The sequence below is a fragment of the Aplidium turbinatum genome, chromosome 2 (assembly GCF_918807975.1).
Source record: "Aplidium turbinatum chromosome 2, kaAplTurb1.1, whole genome shotgun sequence".
Classification (NCBI taxonomy): domain Eukaryota; kingdom Metazoa; phylum Chordata; class Ascidiacea; order Aplousobranchia; family Polyclinidae; genus Aplidium; species Aplidium turbinatum.
This window is the reverse complement of record NC_137473.1, coordinates 54,540,743-54,562,856: the sequence shown is the minus strand read 5'-3', so window position 1 is coordinate 54,562,856 and position 22,114 is coordinate 54,540,743. Positions and strand designations below refer to the sequence as shown.

The 22,114-nt window shown below is 40.4% G+C and overlaps 1 protein-coding gene across 1 annotated transcript; it reads left to right on the top strand.

The window, feature by feature from the left end:
* The first annotated feature begins 10,353 nt into the window (after positions 1-10,353).
* LOC145764434 (uncharacterized) lies at positions 10,354-15,951 on the top strand. Its single transcript, XM_082576049.1, has 2 exons — positions 10,354-13,819; positions 14,081-15,951. Exons 1-2 carry the CDS (start codon positions 10,354-10,356, stop codon positions 15,949-15,951), a joined length of 5,337 nt encoding a protein of 1,778 aa, XP_082432175.1.
* The last annotated feature ends 6,163 nt before the right edge of the window (positions 15,952-22,114 follow it).

Genomic DNA, 22,114 nt, shown 5'->3' with positions numbered 1-22,114 from the left:
AAGTATTTCGTTTCGACCTAAAAGTTTCTATTGAAAAGCAAAGTCCAATTTTTTCACATTCATCCAATGTTTGAAGATGTTGAATCAATGTAAAATGCCTGATTTTGTTCGCCAGTGATTTAACCCAAATAGAATTGTGGTTTAATTAAATCCAAAGTTTGATTGAATTGAATTAAGTTTAACTACTAGATTCACCCGGACAACAGAGCAGAAATTGATTTTCATTGATTCAACGTTCACAGATGTTGATACAAAAGCATGCTTTGCTGGCTGGCAATAAACAGCTCTTTGTTAATTAGGTCATGCATTGGTGTTAATTAGGTCATCCTCTTCTTTTTTCATTTTTTTCCCATGCTGCCCTGCTTTCAAATTTATTCACAGTGAGTTGTGACGGCTTGAGGGCTTGTACGAATTACAAAGATAATATTGCGGTGCTTTGGTATGTCAGCAAGGTCCAACCAATGAAATTGCGAAAGATTTTAAGCCTACAAGCTCCAGCCTCGAATACTATCATTAGTCGCCTGGAAAAGCATTGGTGAGTGTATACTAGGTACTGCATATCGCTGTTTTTATTGTTGTTAGCATTTTTGATAAAGCATGAGATGGTTCAATTAGTTCAATGTAGTAGCCTACTATAATTAATTATAATGCAATACCGATACATAATTATTCATAAATTTAGATTTTAGGACACACCTGGGTGTGTACTGTGCAGTGCATTGATTTTTGTGTTAATTTCGATAATACTAAATAGCTTATCTCCTGTTTTTCGATGAAGTCAACTTTTTGTAGCAAGCTTGCGCGGTGCGTTTTTTGTAAGGATTCTGAAAGTAACGAAAAGGTTGCAGATGCTTGTTTAATAGATCAATGAAAAGTCAATTCAATACCAGTACTTATTTTAAGTCAGTTTGTTTTAAATGGACACTGTTAAGCAAAATGTTTCCTCCTACATTGATAAAAAAAGCTCACCCTCAATAATTTGTTTATTTTTATGTCGCCAGTTTTGTGGCTCAGACTACTGTCTTGTATCGCAATTTTGCAATTTTGGTACGATCTAATTGATTAAAAGCAATTAGTTTTAACATAAAATCTAAAAAAACACTAAATTATTGGGTCAAGTTTTTGTTAGGTCATTAAGGTCATTTTAACATTTTAAAGTAAATTGTTTTGAATATTCAGGTCGATGAAAACTTGCTCTATTTGTGAGGAATAGGCTGATGATGATGGATGATGGTGATGACGGATGATGATGAGGCTACATCAGATTTCGATAATCCCTTTTCACTACAAGCACAAGCATGGTCAGCTTAAGCATTTACCCCTTTACCTTATGTTTCTTTTTCAACAAACTCTCAGTTTTTAATGAATAATAACTACAGACAAAGCTTCTGTAGTTAATTTAATGCAAGGTTGCATGAAAAAGGTGTTTATTACAGTGACGAAAAATCATAATTTTGTATTTGTAATAGAAGTAATTCGCAAAATCTTTGAAGAAATGATTTCAAAGTTTATTTGTAGCAGGATAATTCTCATTTTCTTTTCCAGACTGTTGTAATCAATGTAATTCTGAGTTTATCCATGGGAGATACTTTCAGAACTTTTTCAGTGTGATTAGTTCATTGCTTTATGGGAAAAAGTTGCTTGTTAGAGTTAGTTACGTGGCTTCAGCAACCAACCTTTTCCACTAGACATATTGGTTTGGACCAGCTATTGGCAATTTATCCCAATGACATTATTATTTTTAGATGGAGTACGAAGAACCCATAACTTGTCCACAGCAACAAATTCAAATATCCATGCCGCTATTTCAGACTGGCTGAAATACGCAAGAGATGAGGACTGAGAAGTTTGAGAAGAGGAAGACAGGAAATTTGATTTAATTTGCCTCATGCCCTTTTCTAGACCGCCGTTATATTTAGCATGTTCTTTGTTTTTGCTGTGATGGTTAGAAATAAAAACAAACTTAACTGCCATCTGTCCTACTCTTTGCTTGTATGAGTGCCTTTTCTAGCAATGTTGTACCGAGTGGAATGCTAGTATGGTAAGTGATAAGGTTTACTGCGAATTGAGGCCTCGATCCCACGTCTTCGTGGTCATCATTTTCAGCACAGATTAACTCGAAAAAAGTGAGTTAACAACACGCCACCATGTGGTCAAAGTTAAGAAACGTTTTCGGTTTGGTGAGGTCGTAATGTCTAACCCTTGTCAGAGCAAAACGTGAGCGTTTGGTCGTAGATTAGCAAATGATGGCCAACGCTAGGCCCACGAGTAACCAAATCGTTTTCGCCAGAGGGGATGATAGTAAATTGCGTCTTCCACGTCGACCCAACGAAAGCGTTTGGTCGTAGGTTGGCCAACAGTGCACTAACGTTGGTTCTACGATTAAACAACTCTTTTTTGCCACAGTGAGGATAGTTGTAGGCTAAATTGCGTCGTGGATCCCACGTCGAACCAACGAAAGCGTTTGGTCGTCAGGTTGGCCAACAGTGCACCAAAGTTGGGTCTACGATTAGCCAAGCATTTTTTTTGCCACAGTGAGGATAGTTGTAAATTGCGTCATGGATTCCACGTCGAACCGACGAAAGCGTTTGATCGTAGGTGGCAAATGGTCGGGAAAGGGTTGGCCAACAGTGCATCAACGTTGGGTCTACGATTAGCCAAGCCTTTTTTCGCCACAGTGAAGATAGTTGTAAATTGCGTCGTGGATTCCACGTCGAACCGACGAAAGCGTTTGGTCGTCAGGTTGGTCGCAGGTGGCAAATGGTCGGGAAAGGGTTGGCCAACAGTGCATCAACGTTGGGTCTACGATTAGCCAAGCCTTTTTTCGCCACAGTGAGGACAGTTGTAAATTGCGTCGTGGATCCCACGTCGAACCAACGAAAGCGTTTGGTCGCAGGTTGGTCGCAGGTGGCAAATGGTCGGGAAAGGGTTGGCCAACAGTGTGCCACCGGGGGATCGACGTTTAACCAACCGATTTTTGTGACTGACGATTCGCCCAAGGTGGCCCGCTGGCCAAATTTGTTACGCGCCAACGTCGGAAACCAACGGAGGGCCCACGGGACGTTTCCGATGGTCTAACGTTGGACCAACGACACGTTGTTGTGCGGGTTGCTCTTAAGAGGCGTCAAACCAGCTAGTTCTATTTGTCACACATAAAGCGTTCTTTGATTCTAATCAAACGTTTTTCAGCTTAAGCTTTTCTCTTAAGCGAGATGGTGACAGATATTTAACTTTCGACGACACAAAGCAAAGATGGATCTTCAACAATGATTGTGTCGAAGAAGAATTGGTAGGCCTAACTTCTAAAACCATGCGGAAAATTGAAAAATACAACTTTTTCGAAGAATAGTGGACTCATGTGGAAGCGACAGAGATACGAAGCTATGGAGAAAACTTTGCAGTAGGCTATCTGTGTGTTATCCTAACTGTAATAGTTAGAGGAAACGACTTATTCCACGATTTTGTGCGTTACCGACAATGCTCAACTTATATTATAATCAGTTTCGGGTGTTTCTTTTGCAAAGGCATTTACGTAAACTAAGATGATCTTTCGCATAAACAAACTTTCATGAGGTGAGAAAAATGTTACAGAAACAATATTCAATTTTGTCGAATTCACTCAATTCAATCTTATTTTTTGCTGCTGGCGCAAACATATAGGCTACAGTAGAGAACGGCAAAGTAAACGCGCGAATTTAACACCAACAAAAAGGAAAGATGCCAAAACCCAAAGGTTTAAAACGTAGGCTACATCCATAAAGCAGTGTTACCACTATTGCACAGCCACCAAACCTATAAGAGAATTTTTTTTATTCCTTTATTGTGTTACTAATCAGCAACAAATATTTGCTAAAGGCACAGTCCAATTGTGAATGAAAAATCAGAAGTTTTTCCTGTAAAATGTTGGATCGAGCTAGCTGAAAGTTGGGCTTGGTTTTAGTTTTTGTTTACATAATCAGTTTTGCGTTGCTGCAACTGAAACAGTTTGATCCTACCTGTCTCTTTTCAGCAATAGTGTTCAAGATGTGGGCTTGTAGGGATCAAGTCTGCCGAGTGGCCGACCAATGAGAAGGTCTGACTATAGAATGAAAAGCAAATGTGACAAAGCATCAAATCCGGCGATTTTTTACACTTCAATAACTTTTTTTCCGTTTCGAACGGCCCTGTATCGGAAATTGAGGTTATAGGCCTATATCTTTTTACCCTTCAAATAAGATCCGCAGAGCATTCCAAATAGTAGCCTAGGCTTATATGCAAATTCTTCTGCAAATAACGATGCTTTCCACTATGGTGTACCACGACAGGCGCTGGTTGGTATTGCCTTAATATTGTCATTTAAACAAAAAGAACTTTTTCAAAATTGAGCAAAACGATTTGAAATATCTTCGCTTTTGAGCAGTTGCAATTGTGTCAACTGGACACAAACTTTACCTTCTTCATACCAGAGCTGTCCGGCAATACGGCGACATCTCCGAGCAATGACGTGGTACCATAAGGGGTGATTCTAGTACACGACCGTGATAATTCGAGAAAAATAGCGTTTTTGATGTCAAATTCGAAAATTTTGGCAGTTTTTTAATGCGTTCGGCGGGTAATTTTTGGTTTGGCATGTTGGCATTTTTTATTAGTTTTTTAGCATTTACAATAAAAGTTTTAAAAAATCCTGTTTTATCTATTTGCTGTCAAAGTGCTGCGTCAGCCTGCACTGCTATACCTGTGACTGACAGTTTCATCATGGTTTCAGGCAACCACAGTGGGAAGGGCGTGCACGCGCAGTAAAAGTGCTGTAGAGATTTAAAAAAAAGAGCATGGAACGACTGTATCTACGGCGCCGTGGATATAGCCACTTCCTTGTTTCAACACCGCTCCAGAGCAAGCAGGTGTGTGGTTACTGAGAAGATAGTGAATGGCAGGCCAAAATAATTGGAACATTTAAATCGATGACTACAGTCTATATCGGCTAACTTATTGGGATAGCGACTAGCGTATAGACTTTTGTAACAAACAAATGTTTGTCAACAGTTAATTTGAGCAAGAATTGACAACCATAGACATATTTTTCTCTTATAGCCTAAGGCTCGACTTATTAGCGGTGTAGCTGCAGTCAAGAGTTCTGCGGCATGAATTAGGCCTAGTGGTGTGATACGGATAAGCCCAGTGTCATTAGCCAAACATGTGTCTCGCTCTCAATTTTTGCTACACTTGATCGGCGAGAAACACTTGTTGATTGGAAAATTCAGAGCTGGTATACAAGTCTCCGCCCTGGTCAAAAATACCACGATGTCATAGCCTACATTGGAATCGATCAAAAATATAGGCAGCCTACATTTCACCCCGGGAAATTTCACCGGGTTGTGCCACCCACACAACTCAGGCGAAAGAGAAATTGAAAAAAGAAAACTAACCGGGAAAAAATGATGGTCTGCGAAAATGAGAGAATTGAAAGTAACAGTTAAGTTAGTTACTTTTATCATAGATATCTTATATATAGATATGCAACTCAATGGTGCGTAACGATGTTTGAAGGCTAACAGCGTTGCTATCGCTGTATGCATTGACTTCAAACTTGGCACAGCAAAACAACTTTATTTTTAATATATCCTTTTGGATTTTGTTTAAATAAAACTTTCTTCGTTTTCAAGTTGACGTATGGATTGCTTGTGATGACGTCACATTCTCGTTCCGCATGGACTGCTTTATGGAGATTCTGGCGATTGAAAACAAATCATAGTCACAGAGGGTACCTCTAAATACCCATTGTCAGGCATTGTCGGGCATTGTCGGCTTTTTGGGGGGTTGTGGAGCATTTTCAGGGGTTGTCGAACATTTTCAGGGGTTTCAGGTATTGTAGAGTGGGCTAACTACTTTCAGGCATTGTTGGGAATTTCTAGGCATTGTGTAGGATTTCCAGGCATTGTCGATCATTATCAGTGGTTGACAGGCTTGTGAGGCATTGTTGAACATTTTCAGGCATTGTCAAACATTTTCAGGGATTGTCGAGCATTTTCAGAGGTTGTCAGACATTGTAGAGTAGCTACTTTCAGGCATTGTTGGGAATTTCCAGGCATTGTCTAGGATTTCCAGGCATTGTCGATCAATATCAGTGTTTGACAGGTTTGGTAGTCATTATGGAACATTTTCAGGCATTGTCGAACATTTTCAAGGATTGTCGAGCATTTTCAGGGGTTATCAGGCATTGTAGAGTAGCTACTTTCAGGCATTGTTGGGAATTTGTAGGCATTTTCTAGGACTTCCAGGCATTGTCGATCAATATCAGTGTTTAACAGGTTTGGTAGTCATTATGGAACATTTTCAGGCATTGTCGAACATTTTCAGGGATTGTCGAACATTTTCAGGGGTTGTCGAGCATTTTCAGGGGTTGTCAGGCATTGTAGAGTAGCTACTTTCAGACATTTGTTGGGAATTTCCAGGCATTGTCTAGGATTTCCAGGCATTGTCGATCAATATCAGTTCAGTTCAGTTCAGTTGTTTTTATTTCTGACCATCATATCAAAACAATACACGTCAACATAGCAAAGGTCGAGAAAAAGGTAGAAGCGACAAAACGCGAACGTTAAAAACGTGCTTGTGACCGAAGTAAGTTATTGAGTTGAAAAAAAAATTTGGCACGGTCGCAACACCTTCAGAAAAATTTAAGATATAAGAAAATAAAAAAAAGAAAATGTTAATAAACAAAAAAAAACAAATAAATTTAGGCTATAGCTTTATTAGCCCACATAGCTTTAGCTGATATATTTAAGATTTGTATGGACAGTTGCTATGAAGATCGGCCATGGTGCGTTATCAAGAGTGCTGATGGTCTTAAGGGGAACACGTCTTGATGCGTTTAGCTCATAGCAAGAAGAGCAAGGCAGGCAAAGAAAACCCCACAAAGAAATCCTACCACGGGCAAAGCCATTTCAAGCGCAACGCACCATAGGCCTTGCACGACTCACAAAATAGATAGGCTATAACTTGACATTTTCATTTTCAGGGATTGTCGAGCATTTTCAGGGGTTGTCAGGCATTGTAGAGTAGCTACTTGCAGGCATTGTTGGGAATTTCCAGGCATTGTCTAGGATTTCCAGGCATTGTTGATCATTATTAGTGATTGACGGGTTTGTCAGGCATTTCTCGAACATTTTCAGGGGTTGTCTAGCATCGACAATGCCTGGAAATCCTAGACAATGCCTTGAAATTACCGACAATGCCTGACAACCCCTGAAAATGCTCGACAACCCCTGAAAATGTTCGACAATCTATGAAAATGTTCGACAATGCCTGAAAATGTTCCATAATGACTACCAAACCTGTCAACCACTGATATTGATCGACAATGCCTGGAAATCCTAGAGAATGCCTAGACAATGCCTGGAAATTCCCAACAATGCCTGAAAGTAGCTACTCTACAATGCCTGACAACCCCTGAAAATCCTCGACAACCCCTGAAAATGTTTGGCAATGCCTGAAAATGTTCTATAATGCCTAACAACCCCATCAACCACTGATAATGATCGACAATGCCTGGAAATCCTAGACAGTGCCTGAAAGTAGCTACTCTACAATGCCTGACAACCCCTGAAAATGCTTCAAAATTTCCGACAATGCCTAACAACAAGCCTGTCAACCATTGATAAGTAGGTAAAGACCTGTTTTGGAGCTGTAGTTCCAGGACAAGCTGAAGTTTTATTCAATTAATCTACTGAGTGTTACCAAAATGAAATTTACTGCTGGCTACCGAAAGCTGAGCTATAGCATTTGGTAGCCTAGCTATGGTGTGTACCAAACATTAAAATTGTCTTGGTTTGGCGGTTGGATCCGTGATGCTAATGAAGCTGTCTCAGCAGGGGGGAGGATGCCGCCTGCCGCCTGCCCACAAACTTCTGCTATTCGCTTTTAGCCAAATTATAGGGCCTATAGCCTACAGTAGGCCCACACAAATTATCTCGTGGACACATTTTATACTTTGCAGCAGATTGTGATGCTATGAATGTGAAATTTACCTTTCGTTTCTTGCTCAAGCTATTGCAATTATTCATTATTAATTATTAATAGTTCCAACGATCATGAAACAGAAGTTGCATAAGCTACGTGAAGAAAGATTATTGTCTTGATTTTTCATAGTAGGCTATTCTGTGACAACTTGAAATATACGCCAAACAAAATATTCCAAAGGAGCTCAAAAGCCACCACTCGCCAAGCCCAAACCGTACAATAATAGCCTACCACTGGTACGCTAGCCAAGCTGGCAACCTTGATTGTTGATTGTGTCCATAAAGTCAGTCGAGCGTGACGATAATTCCACGATTGCTGAGTTGCATATCTATATGTAAGATATCTATGCTTTTATACTTGTGATGAAAGGAAAAGCGAGCAGGGTTGCCAGACACTCAAGCTATAGTAAGGCCAAATCCATTATAAAATAAGGCCAAAAAAAGGCCAATTTTTTTATTTACTTCTAAGGCTAAATAAACGCTAACAACTTAATTGAAATAATTTTTTGAAAATGCCATTTTACGATCAAATTTGACAGATAATGATTTAGCACTGTCAGAACATAATGACCGGTTCGTTTGCATAATTTGATTAATGAAAAATTACTGTAGTAGCAGATAAACTAGAAACCATTATTACTTCAATTCATGAACAGTGGTATTCGGAACATCTAGCTAAGCAATAAGCATGAATTTGTCTTATTGAGTATATGTACCAGGGATGTCTACAACTACAGGATTGGAAACTATTTTCAGTGCTATACATGACTACAGAAGAATTATTAATATAAAACATTGTTTGTATCAACTAAAGAATGTATAAAATTCAATTTTGCAATAACAATATAAAATATAGCCTTCACTCACATCAAAACTTATTTGATGTATAGAAGTTTAAAACCACAAATCTAAAAAATCAAAAATAAACGAATGCAAAAATTCCCTGTCGTTCTGTAGCATTTTGCGTATTGCAAACCGGATCAGAAGTAAACGTGGAGTGTTCAACAATCAGTGAAATGTGTTGTCGTAGGCTTTTATAATAAACTTATTCACAGACCAACCCAGTACGAAATCAATACGTTTAAGATGTCATAAGAACTAAAACTAATACTCGGTTTTGAAATTATTTAGCAGCAAACAAAATACATTGCACAAATGGAATGCAAACACATCACATTAACAAACAAGGCAAGTGTATACTTTACGGTTTACGGCAGGTGCAACTTAATAGAACCGCCCTGTCCACCGCTAACACATTCTCTACTCTCTACCTATGTCTCTACTCACTAATTAAAATTAAAACGAATATAGGTCAGGCTCTAAGTGATGATTGTTAGAAACGATTCCCCGCCCATTTAATATTATTGTTGTATCTCTGCTCCATTCTATTTTCATGCTTGAGTGACCCGGCCATGCATTAACAATTTTTGCTAGTTGATTTTTCTTTTTACGTTTTGGCATGGACTGGAGTGGTCATTGTTTTATAAACCTGGAGAACTGGAGATTTGGAGTGACTAGGGAATATGTAAGAATTCGGTAAGCAACTGTTTGTTTCGTTTTATTATTGTCGTTTTCAATACACCATTTCTTCTAATAAGTAAGGCCTGCACTTTATCCAGTCTAGGCAAAAAACGTTTTAGACATCATTTATAAAACATACCTTTGCTTGGTGCAAGGTTATGCCTGTCTAGTTAACTCTAGCTAGTTGTGTAATTTGTTTGTTATCCTAGGGTAGTCTTTTCAGGTCTGCCAAGGATTCATTTATGGTATGTGCCTTTGTCTAGCTCACTTTAGCTAGTTGTGTAATTTGTTTTGTTATCCTAGGGTAGTCTTGTCAGGTCTGCCAAGGATTCACTATTGGTTTGTGCCTTTGAGCCTGCCATGCTGTAAAGTTTGTTTGAATTTTGTAATTTGTTTGTTATCCTAGGGTAGTCTTTTCAGGTCTGCCTAGGATTCATTTTGTTGGTGTGTGCCTTTGAGCCTGCCATGCTGTAAAGTTTCTTTGAACTTTGTAACTAGTTGTTTGTTATCCTAGGGTAGTCTTTTCAGGTCTGCCAAGGATTCATTTTTTGGTTTGTGCCTTTGAGCCCGCCACGTTGTAAACTTTGTTTAAATTTTGTAAATAGATCTTCACTTTGGGCAGTCTTGTCAGGTCTGCCAAAGATTGAAGCTTCTAAGCCTGTACTCTGTCAGGCCATTGTTCTAGTCAGGTAGAACTGGTTACCGTTAAACCCTGTAATTTTAGTAGGTTGCTTACTGACATTCTCCGTAATATCGTGAAGGTCAATTGTCACCTCACCTAAGGTAAGTACCGTACAGATTTTGTTTTTTGTAGCTTGTATATTGCTGTGTGTTAATTATGGCTCGTAAAAAGCCCAAGCAAACCCCAAGACGGGGTAAGCCAAATGGTTATGCTAGTGGCTCAACAGAGCAGCATGAGGCCGCCTCTAATATTAGTGGTCAACATGACAGTAGCGAAGAGCTGCCAGGTCTTGTTGTGTTAGAACAAGAGCTGGTTGAAATCGAGCTTGGCATAACTTCCATCGACATGGAGCTATGCTCAAGTGATGATTTCCTGAGTTCTTCTGAAGTTTTGGAGGTAAAGAAAAGATGCCTCGAACTTCAAAGGAAGCTCTCTCTTAAACGTTTAGATTTACTCAAATGCAAACCACAGCAATCAGGCTCAATGGAATCTAGGATCAACCGTATGGGGGAGAGCATTTATGGTTTGCTTGAAGCCTGCTCTACCCTCCTTCGAAGCTGCCGAGAACAATCCAAGCAAGTGTCACATCAAACATCATCGGTAGTTATGGATGCAGGCAGTGACACAGGCAAAGCTGCTGAGTCTAGCAGTCACGTGACACCCCGTGAGAGTGGTGTAAAGATACCACCTGTAAAAGCAGAACAGGGTATCCTTCAGGGCAGCAGTAGTGCTAGTAATATTCTTAATCCTTGCGCATCTCCCTTTCGCACTGAAGCTAATAATAGTAGTGAATTTCCCATCGTCGTGCCTCAACCCCAGCTCAGTGCAGGGTTTCAAAATGTTCATGGTCCTCGGTTGTCGCTGGAGAAGTTTGACGGCAATGTGTTAAAGTTCTTTAACTTTAAAAGGCGTTTTGAACGATACATTGAGTCAAACTATCTAAGCTTTGAAGATCGCATCGCCTTTTTGGAGGACAATTGTGTAGGCCAGGCCTTGGAAGTAATTTCTGGCCTGAGTTGCTTGCAAAATAGTGAAAGAGCATATGGAATGGCATGGGATAGATTGAGAAAAAGGTTTGGCAACCCTGGAAAACTCATGGCCAAAGTGAAGGAAGATTTGCTGCAAGGACCCCCTATTTCAGAGTGGGATGCGCCGGGCCTCACAAAGCTTTGCGACAAGATGTATAAGTGTGAAGTCAGTTTCGATGGCTGGGGTAAGTCCCATCTTTTAAACAGTGATGAGGTGCTTCAACGGCTGTTCCTGCGACTTCCTTATAAGTTAAAGGAGCAGTTTGTTAATGTTAATCACTTGGGATCGGACTGTGCCACGTTTGGCGATTTAAGAGTCTTGGTCGAGGATGCAGCCTCTCGAGCCGACAGCCAATATGGCCATCTTATGCAACCAGGCAAAGATGTTAAGAGAGCTCTACAACCAACGATGGCTCGATCTAATCCGCAAGGTGGCTACAAGCGTGCTTCGGTTTGCACAACCCAAGAGCAGATTTCCCAATCTGCTAACCATAAGCAAGAGTCCTGTTGTTTGTGTGCAGAGTCGCATGCCCTATGGAAGTGTGAGATGTTTAAACAAAAGCCTGTTGCAGAAAGAAGAACCCTGGTGCAAAAGCATAGACTGTGTTTTTGTTGCTTGAGAGCAGGCCACAGAGTGGTTGATTGCAGATTTAAGAAATCTTGTGCAACGTGTGGATCGAGGCATAATTCACTTCTGCATGTAAACCGTGTGGAAGAGGAAAGCCCCTCTGCTCTGAAGAAGGGCATCTCAGCAACAACGTCCGCAACTGTGCCAGCAACATCTGGGACAACAATTTTTAAGGTTTTGCCAGTTAAGGTATGGGCTGGGGACCCCTCCAACTATACCTATACTTATGCTTTTATCGATGAAGGTTCTAGCGTCAGTCTATGCTCCTCAAGCCTCGTATCTCGCTTAGGGGTTGCTGCGACAAAAAGCAATGTGGAGTTGCTGACCACCAATGCTGTCTCCTTTCATGACAAGAAAATTGATTTTTTGGCTGTGCAGGGAATGGAAGAGCAGGCTGTGTTTTCCGTTGCAGATGCTCTGGTGATGGACCAGATTGTGGATGTCAGCCACAGTATTCCCACCGAAGCACTTAGTAGTGCATATAGTCATTTGGAGGACTTAAAGTTCCCTGAACTAAAAGATAGGAAGGTTGAGTTGTTATTGGGCAGCGATCTTCACCAGGCTTATCTTTTGCAGGAAGTTCGTACTGGCGCACCAGGAGAACCATGTGGACTGCACACTCTTCTGGGTTGGACCATTTATGGGAAAGATGGTGGCGATAGGCAACTCAACTCACCAGTAATGGTAAACTTTCTTAGCGTAAAGGAGTCTTGCGATAGAATGTTAAATGTATTGTTGCAGGATTTTAATGACATCGATGAGCCACAGGCCCCCTGTCCTTCAATTGAGGATAAACGTGCGCTGCAGATCATGCAGGACACGGTGAAGAAGGTGGATGGACACTATTCTGTAGGGCTGTTGTGGAAGGATGAAGACCCGGACTTGTGCAATAATCGCTCTATGGCACTCAAGCGCCTAGAGGGAATGAAGCGCCGATTTATTACTGACCCGGTGTTATTCAATAAGTATCGTGATAAAATGCAGGAATATGTTAAATGTGGCTATGCTGTGCCACTTGAAACTGGTGTGGTAGACACACCAGGGAAGACGTGCTATGTGCCCCATCACTGCACGACCAATGCGGCCAAGTTTAGAGTCGTTTTCGACTGCAGCGCGAAGTTTAAAGGCGTGTCATTAAATGACAAGCTGCTTCATGGCCCAGATCTCACCAATAACCTTGTAGGAACATTGTTTCGCTTCAGGCAACATCCGATCGCTGTTGTGGGCGATATTAAGGCCATGTTTTCCCAAGTACGTGTAGACGAAGGAGACAGGGATGCCTTTCGATTCTTATGGTATCCGGACGATGATCTCAAGCGGGAACCTGTCGACTACCGTATGCAAACTCATGTGTTTGGAGCAAAGTCGTCGCCATGCTGTGCTGCCTTCGCACTTCGGATGACTGCCAAAGACAATGAAGCAGGTGCTGATCAAAACACTGTTAACACAGTTTTAAAAAATGTTTATGTTGACGATATTTGTCATTCATGTGAATCGCCGGATCAGGCTATCGAACTAATACAACAACTGCGTGAACTATTACAAAGTGGCGGCTTCCATTTAACTAAATTCCTGTCTAACAGTGCAGAGGTCTTGAGTTCTGTGTTGCAGGAAGACTTGGCGTCGAAGGTCGATTTGCCTCAGTGCCAGCTTCCAACGCAGAAAACCCTTGGTGTTGTGTGGAATGCTGCGAGCGATTGCATGGAGGTGAGGGTGAGTATCCAACAAAAGCCTAACACCCGGAGAGGCGTTCTCTCCATGATTTCGCAAACATACGACCCACTAGGTCTAATACAACCCTTCATTTTACCTGCTAGGCAACTCCTGCAGCAGGCATGTGACGCTCAACTTGATTGGGATGAACCCCTTAATGGCCTTGGGCCAGTAAACATTAATTGGGAAGCTTGGTTAAAGGCCCTTCCAGAGCTTGAATGTGTTTCCATCGCTAGAAGCCTGACTCTTTTTGGTAAATGTGCTATCCGCTTTGAATTGCATGGTTTTTGTGATGCCAGTACCAGTGGCTATGGGGTCGTGTTTTATGTTAAAGTGTTTTATGATGATTCTGTAGTAATTTGTAATTTTCTATTTGGCAAGGCTCGAGTGGCTCCATTAAAGCCTGTTAGCGTACCTCGCCTGGAGCTCACTGCTGCTGTGCTCGCTACCAAAGTCTGCAATTTTATCCTGACGGAGTGTGATTTTAAATTCAATTGTGTTGTCTTATGGACAGACTCAACTGTTGTGCTGCGTTACATTAATAATACTTCGACTCGTTTCCACACCTTTGTGGCTAATAGGCTGAGCACTATTCACATGCTTACCAGTGTCAATCAATGGCATTATGTACCGACTACTTTAAACCCCGCTGACCTCGCGTCTCGGGGAGTTTGGCCTGATAAAGTTAATACCGCTAAGCGTTGGTTTAATGGTCCTAAGTTTTTGCATGATGTCACGAGCAATTGGCCAAACCAGCCCGACTTTGTTGGCGGAATTTCGTCAGACGATCCAGAGGTTAAAAACATTGAACGTTGCTCAGCTCAGCAACACACGATTACGGACTCAGACTCTCTATGTCGGTTGTTTACCCGCTACTCGCGTTTCCACGATCTGCAAAGAACGGTTGCATGGTTGCTTCGCTACAAATTGTACCTGAAAAGGAAATGCCGAGATGACTCCTTGACTGTTAAGACAGATTCGCTCAGTGTCGAGGAGATGGACGAAGCTGAACTTGCCATTGTCACAGCCGCCCAGCATCAAGCATACCCGACGGTGTTCGCAGTTCTCCATAACCACCCAGGATTTGACGCCCCGGTGGAACTCGTGTCCGACTTGCAGTTGAAGAAGCATGTGGCTTTGAAGGAGCTACAGTCCCTAAACCCCTATGTTGTTAACGGAACGTTACGAGTTGGTGGGCGATTGCAACAATCTTCTCTGTCAAGCGGAAGAAGGCATCCGATCATTCTCCCACATCAGCACCCAACCACCGATCTAGTGATCATGAGGTATCACGAACGAGAAGGACACATGGGATGCTCACAAGTCCTTACCGCCATTGCTTCCCGTTATTGGATTGTCAAAGGGCGATCAGCTGTCAAAAGGGTCTTGCATTCCTGTATGAACTGTCGTTTTTGGAAAGCTACCGCCGGAAAACAGCAGATGGGCAACTTACCTGCTCCACGCGTAAACAAATCCATTCCTTTTCAAGCTGCTGGCACTGACCTTCTTGGTCCATTGATGGTAAAGAGCGGCCGCAGCAGTGTTAAGCGATATGTTTGTATTTTTAATTGTTTGGCGACCCGTGCTGTGCACTTTGAGGTCGTGCAATCCCTGGAGGCAAGTGCATTCATTCAAGCCTACCGAAGATTCTGCAGCCGTAGAAACGTTTGTCCTACTGATCTGTACAGTGACAACGGAGGAAACTTTGTTGCTGCAGACCGCGAACTTCGGCAAGGACTCAAGAACCTCCATCAAAAGAAAGTCACCGATGCCTTACTTCGGCATGAAACGAACTGGCACTTCAACCCTCCGCGTGCTTCACATCAAGGCGGCTTCTACGAAATATTTTTTCGTTTATTAAGAAAATTGATGCGGTCGCTGGTAGGAAACGCTACGTTGGATGAGTTCGACCTTCTAACGCTGGTAGCAGAGATTGAAAGAATTTTAAACGATCGTCCCATCACTTCGCTCCCATCGTCACCAGATGATCTGCAAGCCCTGACTCCAAGTATGATACTCACCGGATCAGCTTGTGACACCCTACCGCCAGATGTTTTTATGAAGGCTGACGGTTATCGACGCTCTTGGAGAAAGACCCAATACCTCACAAACAAGTTTTGGGAACAATGGCTGTTGCAATATCTCCCTCTGTTGCAGCCCCGACAAAAGTGGTTTGGCACATCTCCAAGCTTGAAACCAGGCGATTTGGTACTGGTAACGGACGAGGCAACTAAACGTGGGCACTGGCCCAAGGCTATTGTAAAGGAAGTTATGCCGGACACTAATAAACTTGTCAGACGCGTGCGAGTAAAGGTTGCTGACGGTACAGAGTTTGTTCGCGACATCAGAAAGATCTGCCTGCTAGAGGGCAGTATGGACTTTTAAAATGACAATTTTGTTTTCTAGGCTGGCTGGTTGGCACGATTGCACAACTGACATTGCTCATGCTGCTTAGGTTTCATATTTGAATTGTATTGCGTGTTTGTGTTTATTTTACTATTATTATTCTTGTGCTCCTCACTACCGCAGCTAGCGCGGCGTCGTCGATGCATTTGCATCCAGCAGTTCTGCCATAACTGTGTTATTGACTCCCATTAATAGTGTTGTTTCTATTTGCATCCTGCAGTTATTTACACTGTAGCAGTCTAGCTCTGTTTTTGGTCTGACTATTTCACACACCTGTCTCACTACTAATGCTTTTGCTATGTGCGATATTATTTTTCGTGTTTTGTCAATTCATTGCTTAATTATCACGACTCGACTTAACAGTCGCGTGTTTTTTCTGGTAGCCTACTTTTGCTCTGACGTTAATGTCACTTGCGCTGGTCATAGCATTGTGCAGTATTAGGTTGTATGTGTGCTTTTGTTTATGCCATATCCCCACTTCTGCCACTGGTACCATGTATGCTATCATTTGTTTTTCGTGTATCCGTTTATGCTGACTTCCAGTTGTCGGTAGACTTATGTTTTTGTGCTTAATTTTAGCAATCGCTAAGCATGTTGGTCAAAAGGGTTTTTTAACTCCTCTTGGGCGTGTTTTCGATGTCCTTCTGTAGGCTACTGTTATGCATGTTCTATTAAGTTTGTGTGTAATGCAAGCCAGCCTTTGTGTTGCAATTGTGATCCTTGCTAACCGCGAATATTTTTGATTCTGGTCGATATTTGCATAATTCATGTTCATTGTCGTTTATTTGGCCACCTTGTGGCAATTAGTTGGTTTGTATTTTGCTTCGTTGTAATCGTTTTACAGTGGTAAAACCCTCATTTGTTAAACTCTGGTTTTGGGGGTGGGTATGTTAGAAACGATTCCCCGCCCATTTAATATTATTGTTGTATCTCTGCTCCATTCTATTTTCATGCTTGAGTGACCCGGCCATGCATTAACAATTTTTGCTAGTTGATTTTTCTTTTTACGTTTTGGCATGGACTGGAGTGGTCATTGTTTTATAAACCTGGAGAACTGGAGATTTGGAGTGACTAGGGAATATGTAAGAATTCGGTAAGCAACTGTTTGTTTCGTTTTATTATTGTCGTTTTCAATACACCATTTCTTCTAATAAGTAAGGCCTGCACTTTATCCAGTCTAGGCAAAAAACGTTTTAGACAATGATAAGTGATACTTTTATATTACAATTGAAATTGAATTTCCTTAAAATAATACTTTCTAAACCGGTCAAAACTTGCAGCCATAAAAAGGGCCAAATAAGGCCAGATTATCTGGCCTTATTTGCATCAATTTTTTTAGGCCAACTGCAATTTAAAAAGGCCAGTTTTCTGGAATTTGGCCTAAAAAAAGGCCATCTGGCAACCCTGAAAGCGAGATGTTTAATTTTGCATCTAGTTTTCTTTTTTCAATTTTCTCTTTCGCCTTAGTTGTGTGATGTTATAGGCGTTACCATGATGATTGAGAAACAATAATATTTAATATATAGTACTATAGTAGGGTCAAAATAGGAAATATATGGGCTAACCCGAAAAAAATTGCAAGAAAATGGTCCATTGGTTTTTCCTTTGGCCTAACCTCAATAGAACAAAATATGAAAAGTTTTCCAAGATTTGAGCATCACAAAGTCTGAAATCTGACGTCACAAAAAGTGGCTTATTTCCGGTAAAAAATCTTTCTAGACTGCCAATTGTGAACCAACATAGCTGTTTATCTATAATTTGTTGACAAGGAATTCATAAAATAAGTGTCTAGTGTTGTTCTTTTACCATTATAATAGAATATAGATAGATTTTTCCTGTGTTACAATTGATATTATGACGTCATTATTATGTCATGATGCCTGTAAGACAGGGTTTCTCAAACTGTGGTCCGCCAACCATTGGTGGTCCGCGACGACTGTACATGTGGTCCGTGGCGATATGACAAGAAATTAAAAAGTCACACATATAGCCTACGTTGTACAGTCAGTGGCGCCGCCAGACCTTCAACATTGGGGGGGCAAAATATTGACAGTGCAAGACAGTAGCATAGTCCAAAATTTTGAAAGGGGGGGTGTTGACAGCCGGCGGGCGAAGCCCGATGGCGTGTTCGCCGAAGGCGACACATAGCGGCGGGGGGTCTGGGGGGCCTCCCCCAGAAATTTTTGAAAAATTACTTTCCGTTTGGTGCATTCTGAGAGCATTTTCAACAAAATTGTGGGTATGAATATTTCTGTAAAATGGTGCTGTCCAGTGGCATAGCAAAAGGATCTTCGGCATTTTTCGGAAATAAAGCTAAGTCTCTATGTTTTCTTGTTGCTAATTCAAGACTGAAATATTTGAATGTTTGGTATTGGCAAAACTCGCTCTTTTAATACAGTTTGGTTTAAAATTAGGCAAACTTTGTTTTAGAGACATAGATTGATTGCTTTTTTTTTGCGAGATTATTACAGTTTTTTTATTTATCAATTTTCTCTTTGGTTGATTCAAAAAACGATCTTATTCCGGTAAGTCACTAACTTTTATGCTCTGAAGTCAACCCAAAGTTTAGAAAACGTAACGTCATAGAGATCATACATCTTGATGAGTGTCAAACAAAAAGCTTTGAGACAATGAAGTTACTTTAGGTTATTTCTGATATATTCAAGTTTTGTATAACGAATAGCTGTTTAGATGTTAATCTAGATCGAACAAGCGATCTCAGCAGTTGCAGATGGCTTGCATCCTTGCACAGTTTGACGACAAATTACATCATAGGCTAAAACTTTTCTTGTAAACAATGTATTAACATCCGTAAATTCAATTTGAAGGGTTGAAACCCCCGAACCCCCTCCCTTGGCTACGCCACTGGTGCAAGACAATGGTATATTATTTAATTTCTCTTGTTTTCGACCAGGGCTGGAAAAAATGTTTAGCTTCCCGGGAATCTATTTTTTAGAGAAAAACCGCGGCTTACAATCACGATAATGAGAACCTTATATTTTACTGATCTACGGAGCTGACGTAAACCTTAAAAGTTATGTCGACATATTCTTGATGCCCCCCTTATCGATAATTGTTCTTTGTAGTACCGCTTTGAAGGTGAATTACGACTATGAACAAAAGAATAAATTTTAAACTTCATATTTGTATTGAAAATACATGACGTAATGTCTTCCAACCTTATCACATTTTTTTCATTACGTAATATTTACCACCACCAAACCACTTTTGACGATCGAATTTGTTAATTTATTATTCGGTAAAATGTTTAGATGATGTTACGTCATTACGCCGATTTGAGATATAATTTCATTCATGACGTCGTATGGATGAAAAACTTTTACAAGTTTTATACTCTGCTGAGATTAAAGAAGAAACATAAATGATAAATATTGAAGAAATTGAGTCTCCTTTACAACTTAAGAATCGAACAACTCAAAACTGCTGAAACAAAACGTTTTGTTTAGGGACGGTGGAATATCGGGATGACTCACTTTACTGATTTTTCTTGTGAAATGGACAGCTGGAGGGTCACTAAGAAGTTCAAAAATTAGCAGAACTGCACAACGTTTTCTTTGCTTTTGCGTAAATTCATTCTCATCAAATGAATTGCTATATTTGGTTAAAATTTTGGGTGCTAGAGAATCTGCAGAACCTTACTGCAGCAGTGTGAGGCTATCTACCGTTACTGCTGTTGCGTGAAGTTAACCGCTGCATTACCATGACTTGAATACCAATTAAATAAACATGATATCACATATTTCCTACATTTATTTTGGCGATACACACTTTCTACACATGTGGGCAGGTCATATAAACTGCACCTGAGTATGCGACATATGGTAGTAGACCTCAAGCTGTAGTTGCATCAAATTTTGTCATAACATTGTGACCCTCCAGTTGTCCACCTTACTTTTGAGTGAGCAATCCCCTACTTCTACCATCCCTAGTTTTGTTTAAGTGAAAGAATCACTGCAAGCAACCAATGCTAAAATGCGCGCGGAAGAAGTCATGGGAGTGTGATGTATCAAAAATTTAACAGGTTGTTATTTTTCTACATCAATGTGACGTTAGTTAAAACTTTAAAAAGTCTATATCTTTGCTTCTGTAGAAAATCTTTTTATCTACTGTACAATTTAGTCATCAAGGTTTTCCATACTTTCTTTTAAGAGAGAGCTTTTACCTCCCCCCCCCCCCCCCCCCCCCCCCCTTGCAACTTGAGTTGACTTACTTGAGGTTGGGATCCAAATATTAAAAAAATAATATTAATATGTATCAATAAAAATAAAAAAAAAAAGATAATGCCCAAAACATTGGGGGGGCAGCTGCCCCGCCTGCCCCCCCCCTGCCGGCGCCACTGTGTACAGTGCGTAGCGTACCTTGTCAAGTTTCCTGTTCTGTGTGACTACATTACCAACAAACCCTTAATTAATACAGAGTTGATTTTTCCTGACGTTAGGGGAAGGGAAGGTAATTTGATACACTTTTAACATTTTTTCCTGTTAACTGAAAATTACTTGACACAAACTATTGATTTTAAGCTGAAATGAAAGTCTGATCACTTACACACTTTTTAAAAACATTTTCACTTTTCTAATTTTTTTTTTACTTTTTTTTTTAATTGAAATTTTAAAAACGTCACTCAAATGTATCAATTTACCTTCCACGGAAGGTAAATTGATACACTCGGAAGGTAATTTGATACACTAAAACTAATACAGAAATCCCATTTGACAGCAAAGCAATAAATAAAAATTTATTATGTGGTTGGCTTGCTTGGGTGCAAAGATAACTGTTGAGGCCCATGTGTGCGGCGAAGCTTCTGTAGCGGGATGGACATGGGGAGGATGATTGGCTGGAGTTCTTCAAGGGCATGTCAGGTTTTTTCTGCAATGTGCATCCAAGCATACAAAAATTAGAATTTTATAACTTTTTTTGAAAAAGGTAAATTGATACATGTAGAGAAGGTAAATTGATACAGTATATTAAATTCTTTTTGTGAGTGTAATAAATGTTGTCATTGATCTAGTTGGTTTAAATAAGTTCTTCTTTAATAAGTTCTACTGTCAAGAAACGTTGAAAAGACATCAGACAAGACAGAAAACAATGGGATTAGCAATAACAATGGTAGAGAAGACGCACTGAGAATGGAAAAGGTGAAGCTAAAGTTAAAGTAATTTTTTGTACACAGAGGGGAAATTCTGACCATCTTTTTGGTTAAGAGCATGTTGTGCCTTCTGCTTTATGTACCATTTTTCTGTGAACAATCTTTTTGTATAATCCTTTTCAGTTTTAAGAATGGTGGCGTTGGTCCAAGTAATTTTATGGTCTGAATCCATAGAGTGTTTGCAAAGAGCGGAATGCTCCGGACGTTGAAATTTAATAGCTCTTTGGTGCTCGTTGATTCTAGATTTAAGATCACGTTTTGTCTGTCCAATGTAGATTAAATCACAGTAATGACACGGAATTTGGTAGATCAATCCAGAAACTTCACCTTCTTTCATGGGGTCTTTAGCCGAGGGAAGGTATTTACCTATTGTCAGATAGGGTTTCATCGCAACCTTGATTCCTATGCCATTGAGGATACGCTGAATTTTGTCGGTTACCCCCCTTATGTAAGGAAGACAAGTAAAAGATTTATAAGGAGGAAGCGAAGCTTCACCTTTTCCATTCTCAGTGCGTCTTCTCTACCATTGTTATTGCTAATCCCATTGTTTTCTGTCTTGTCTGATGTCTTTTCAACGTTTCTTGACAGTGGCCCAATAGATAGATAAATTTACGCTGTTGGAAAGTAGCCTACTGGTTTTAGGCATTCACCGCATTTAGTTTAACCTCTAGGTATCTTGTGGCGTGTTTTAATTCTGATTCTTGCTGCTTTACTCTATTCATCTTATCAGTATGTTATGGGCTTTTTAGTCAACAAAATGGCTTTTTAGTCAACAGGATGATGCTTAGCCTAATGTTGTATGCATATTTCAGTTGTATTGTAATTGTTTCCATACCTATCTGTTTGTATTTTATGGATTGCATTTTTTCAGGAATATTACTAAGCGATTCTTCTTTAACAGATAACATGTAAAACAATAGAAACTGGGTAAATATTATATAATTTGTTGTTGAAAGTAAGTGCAAAAACACCACT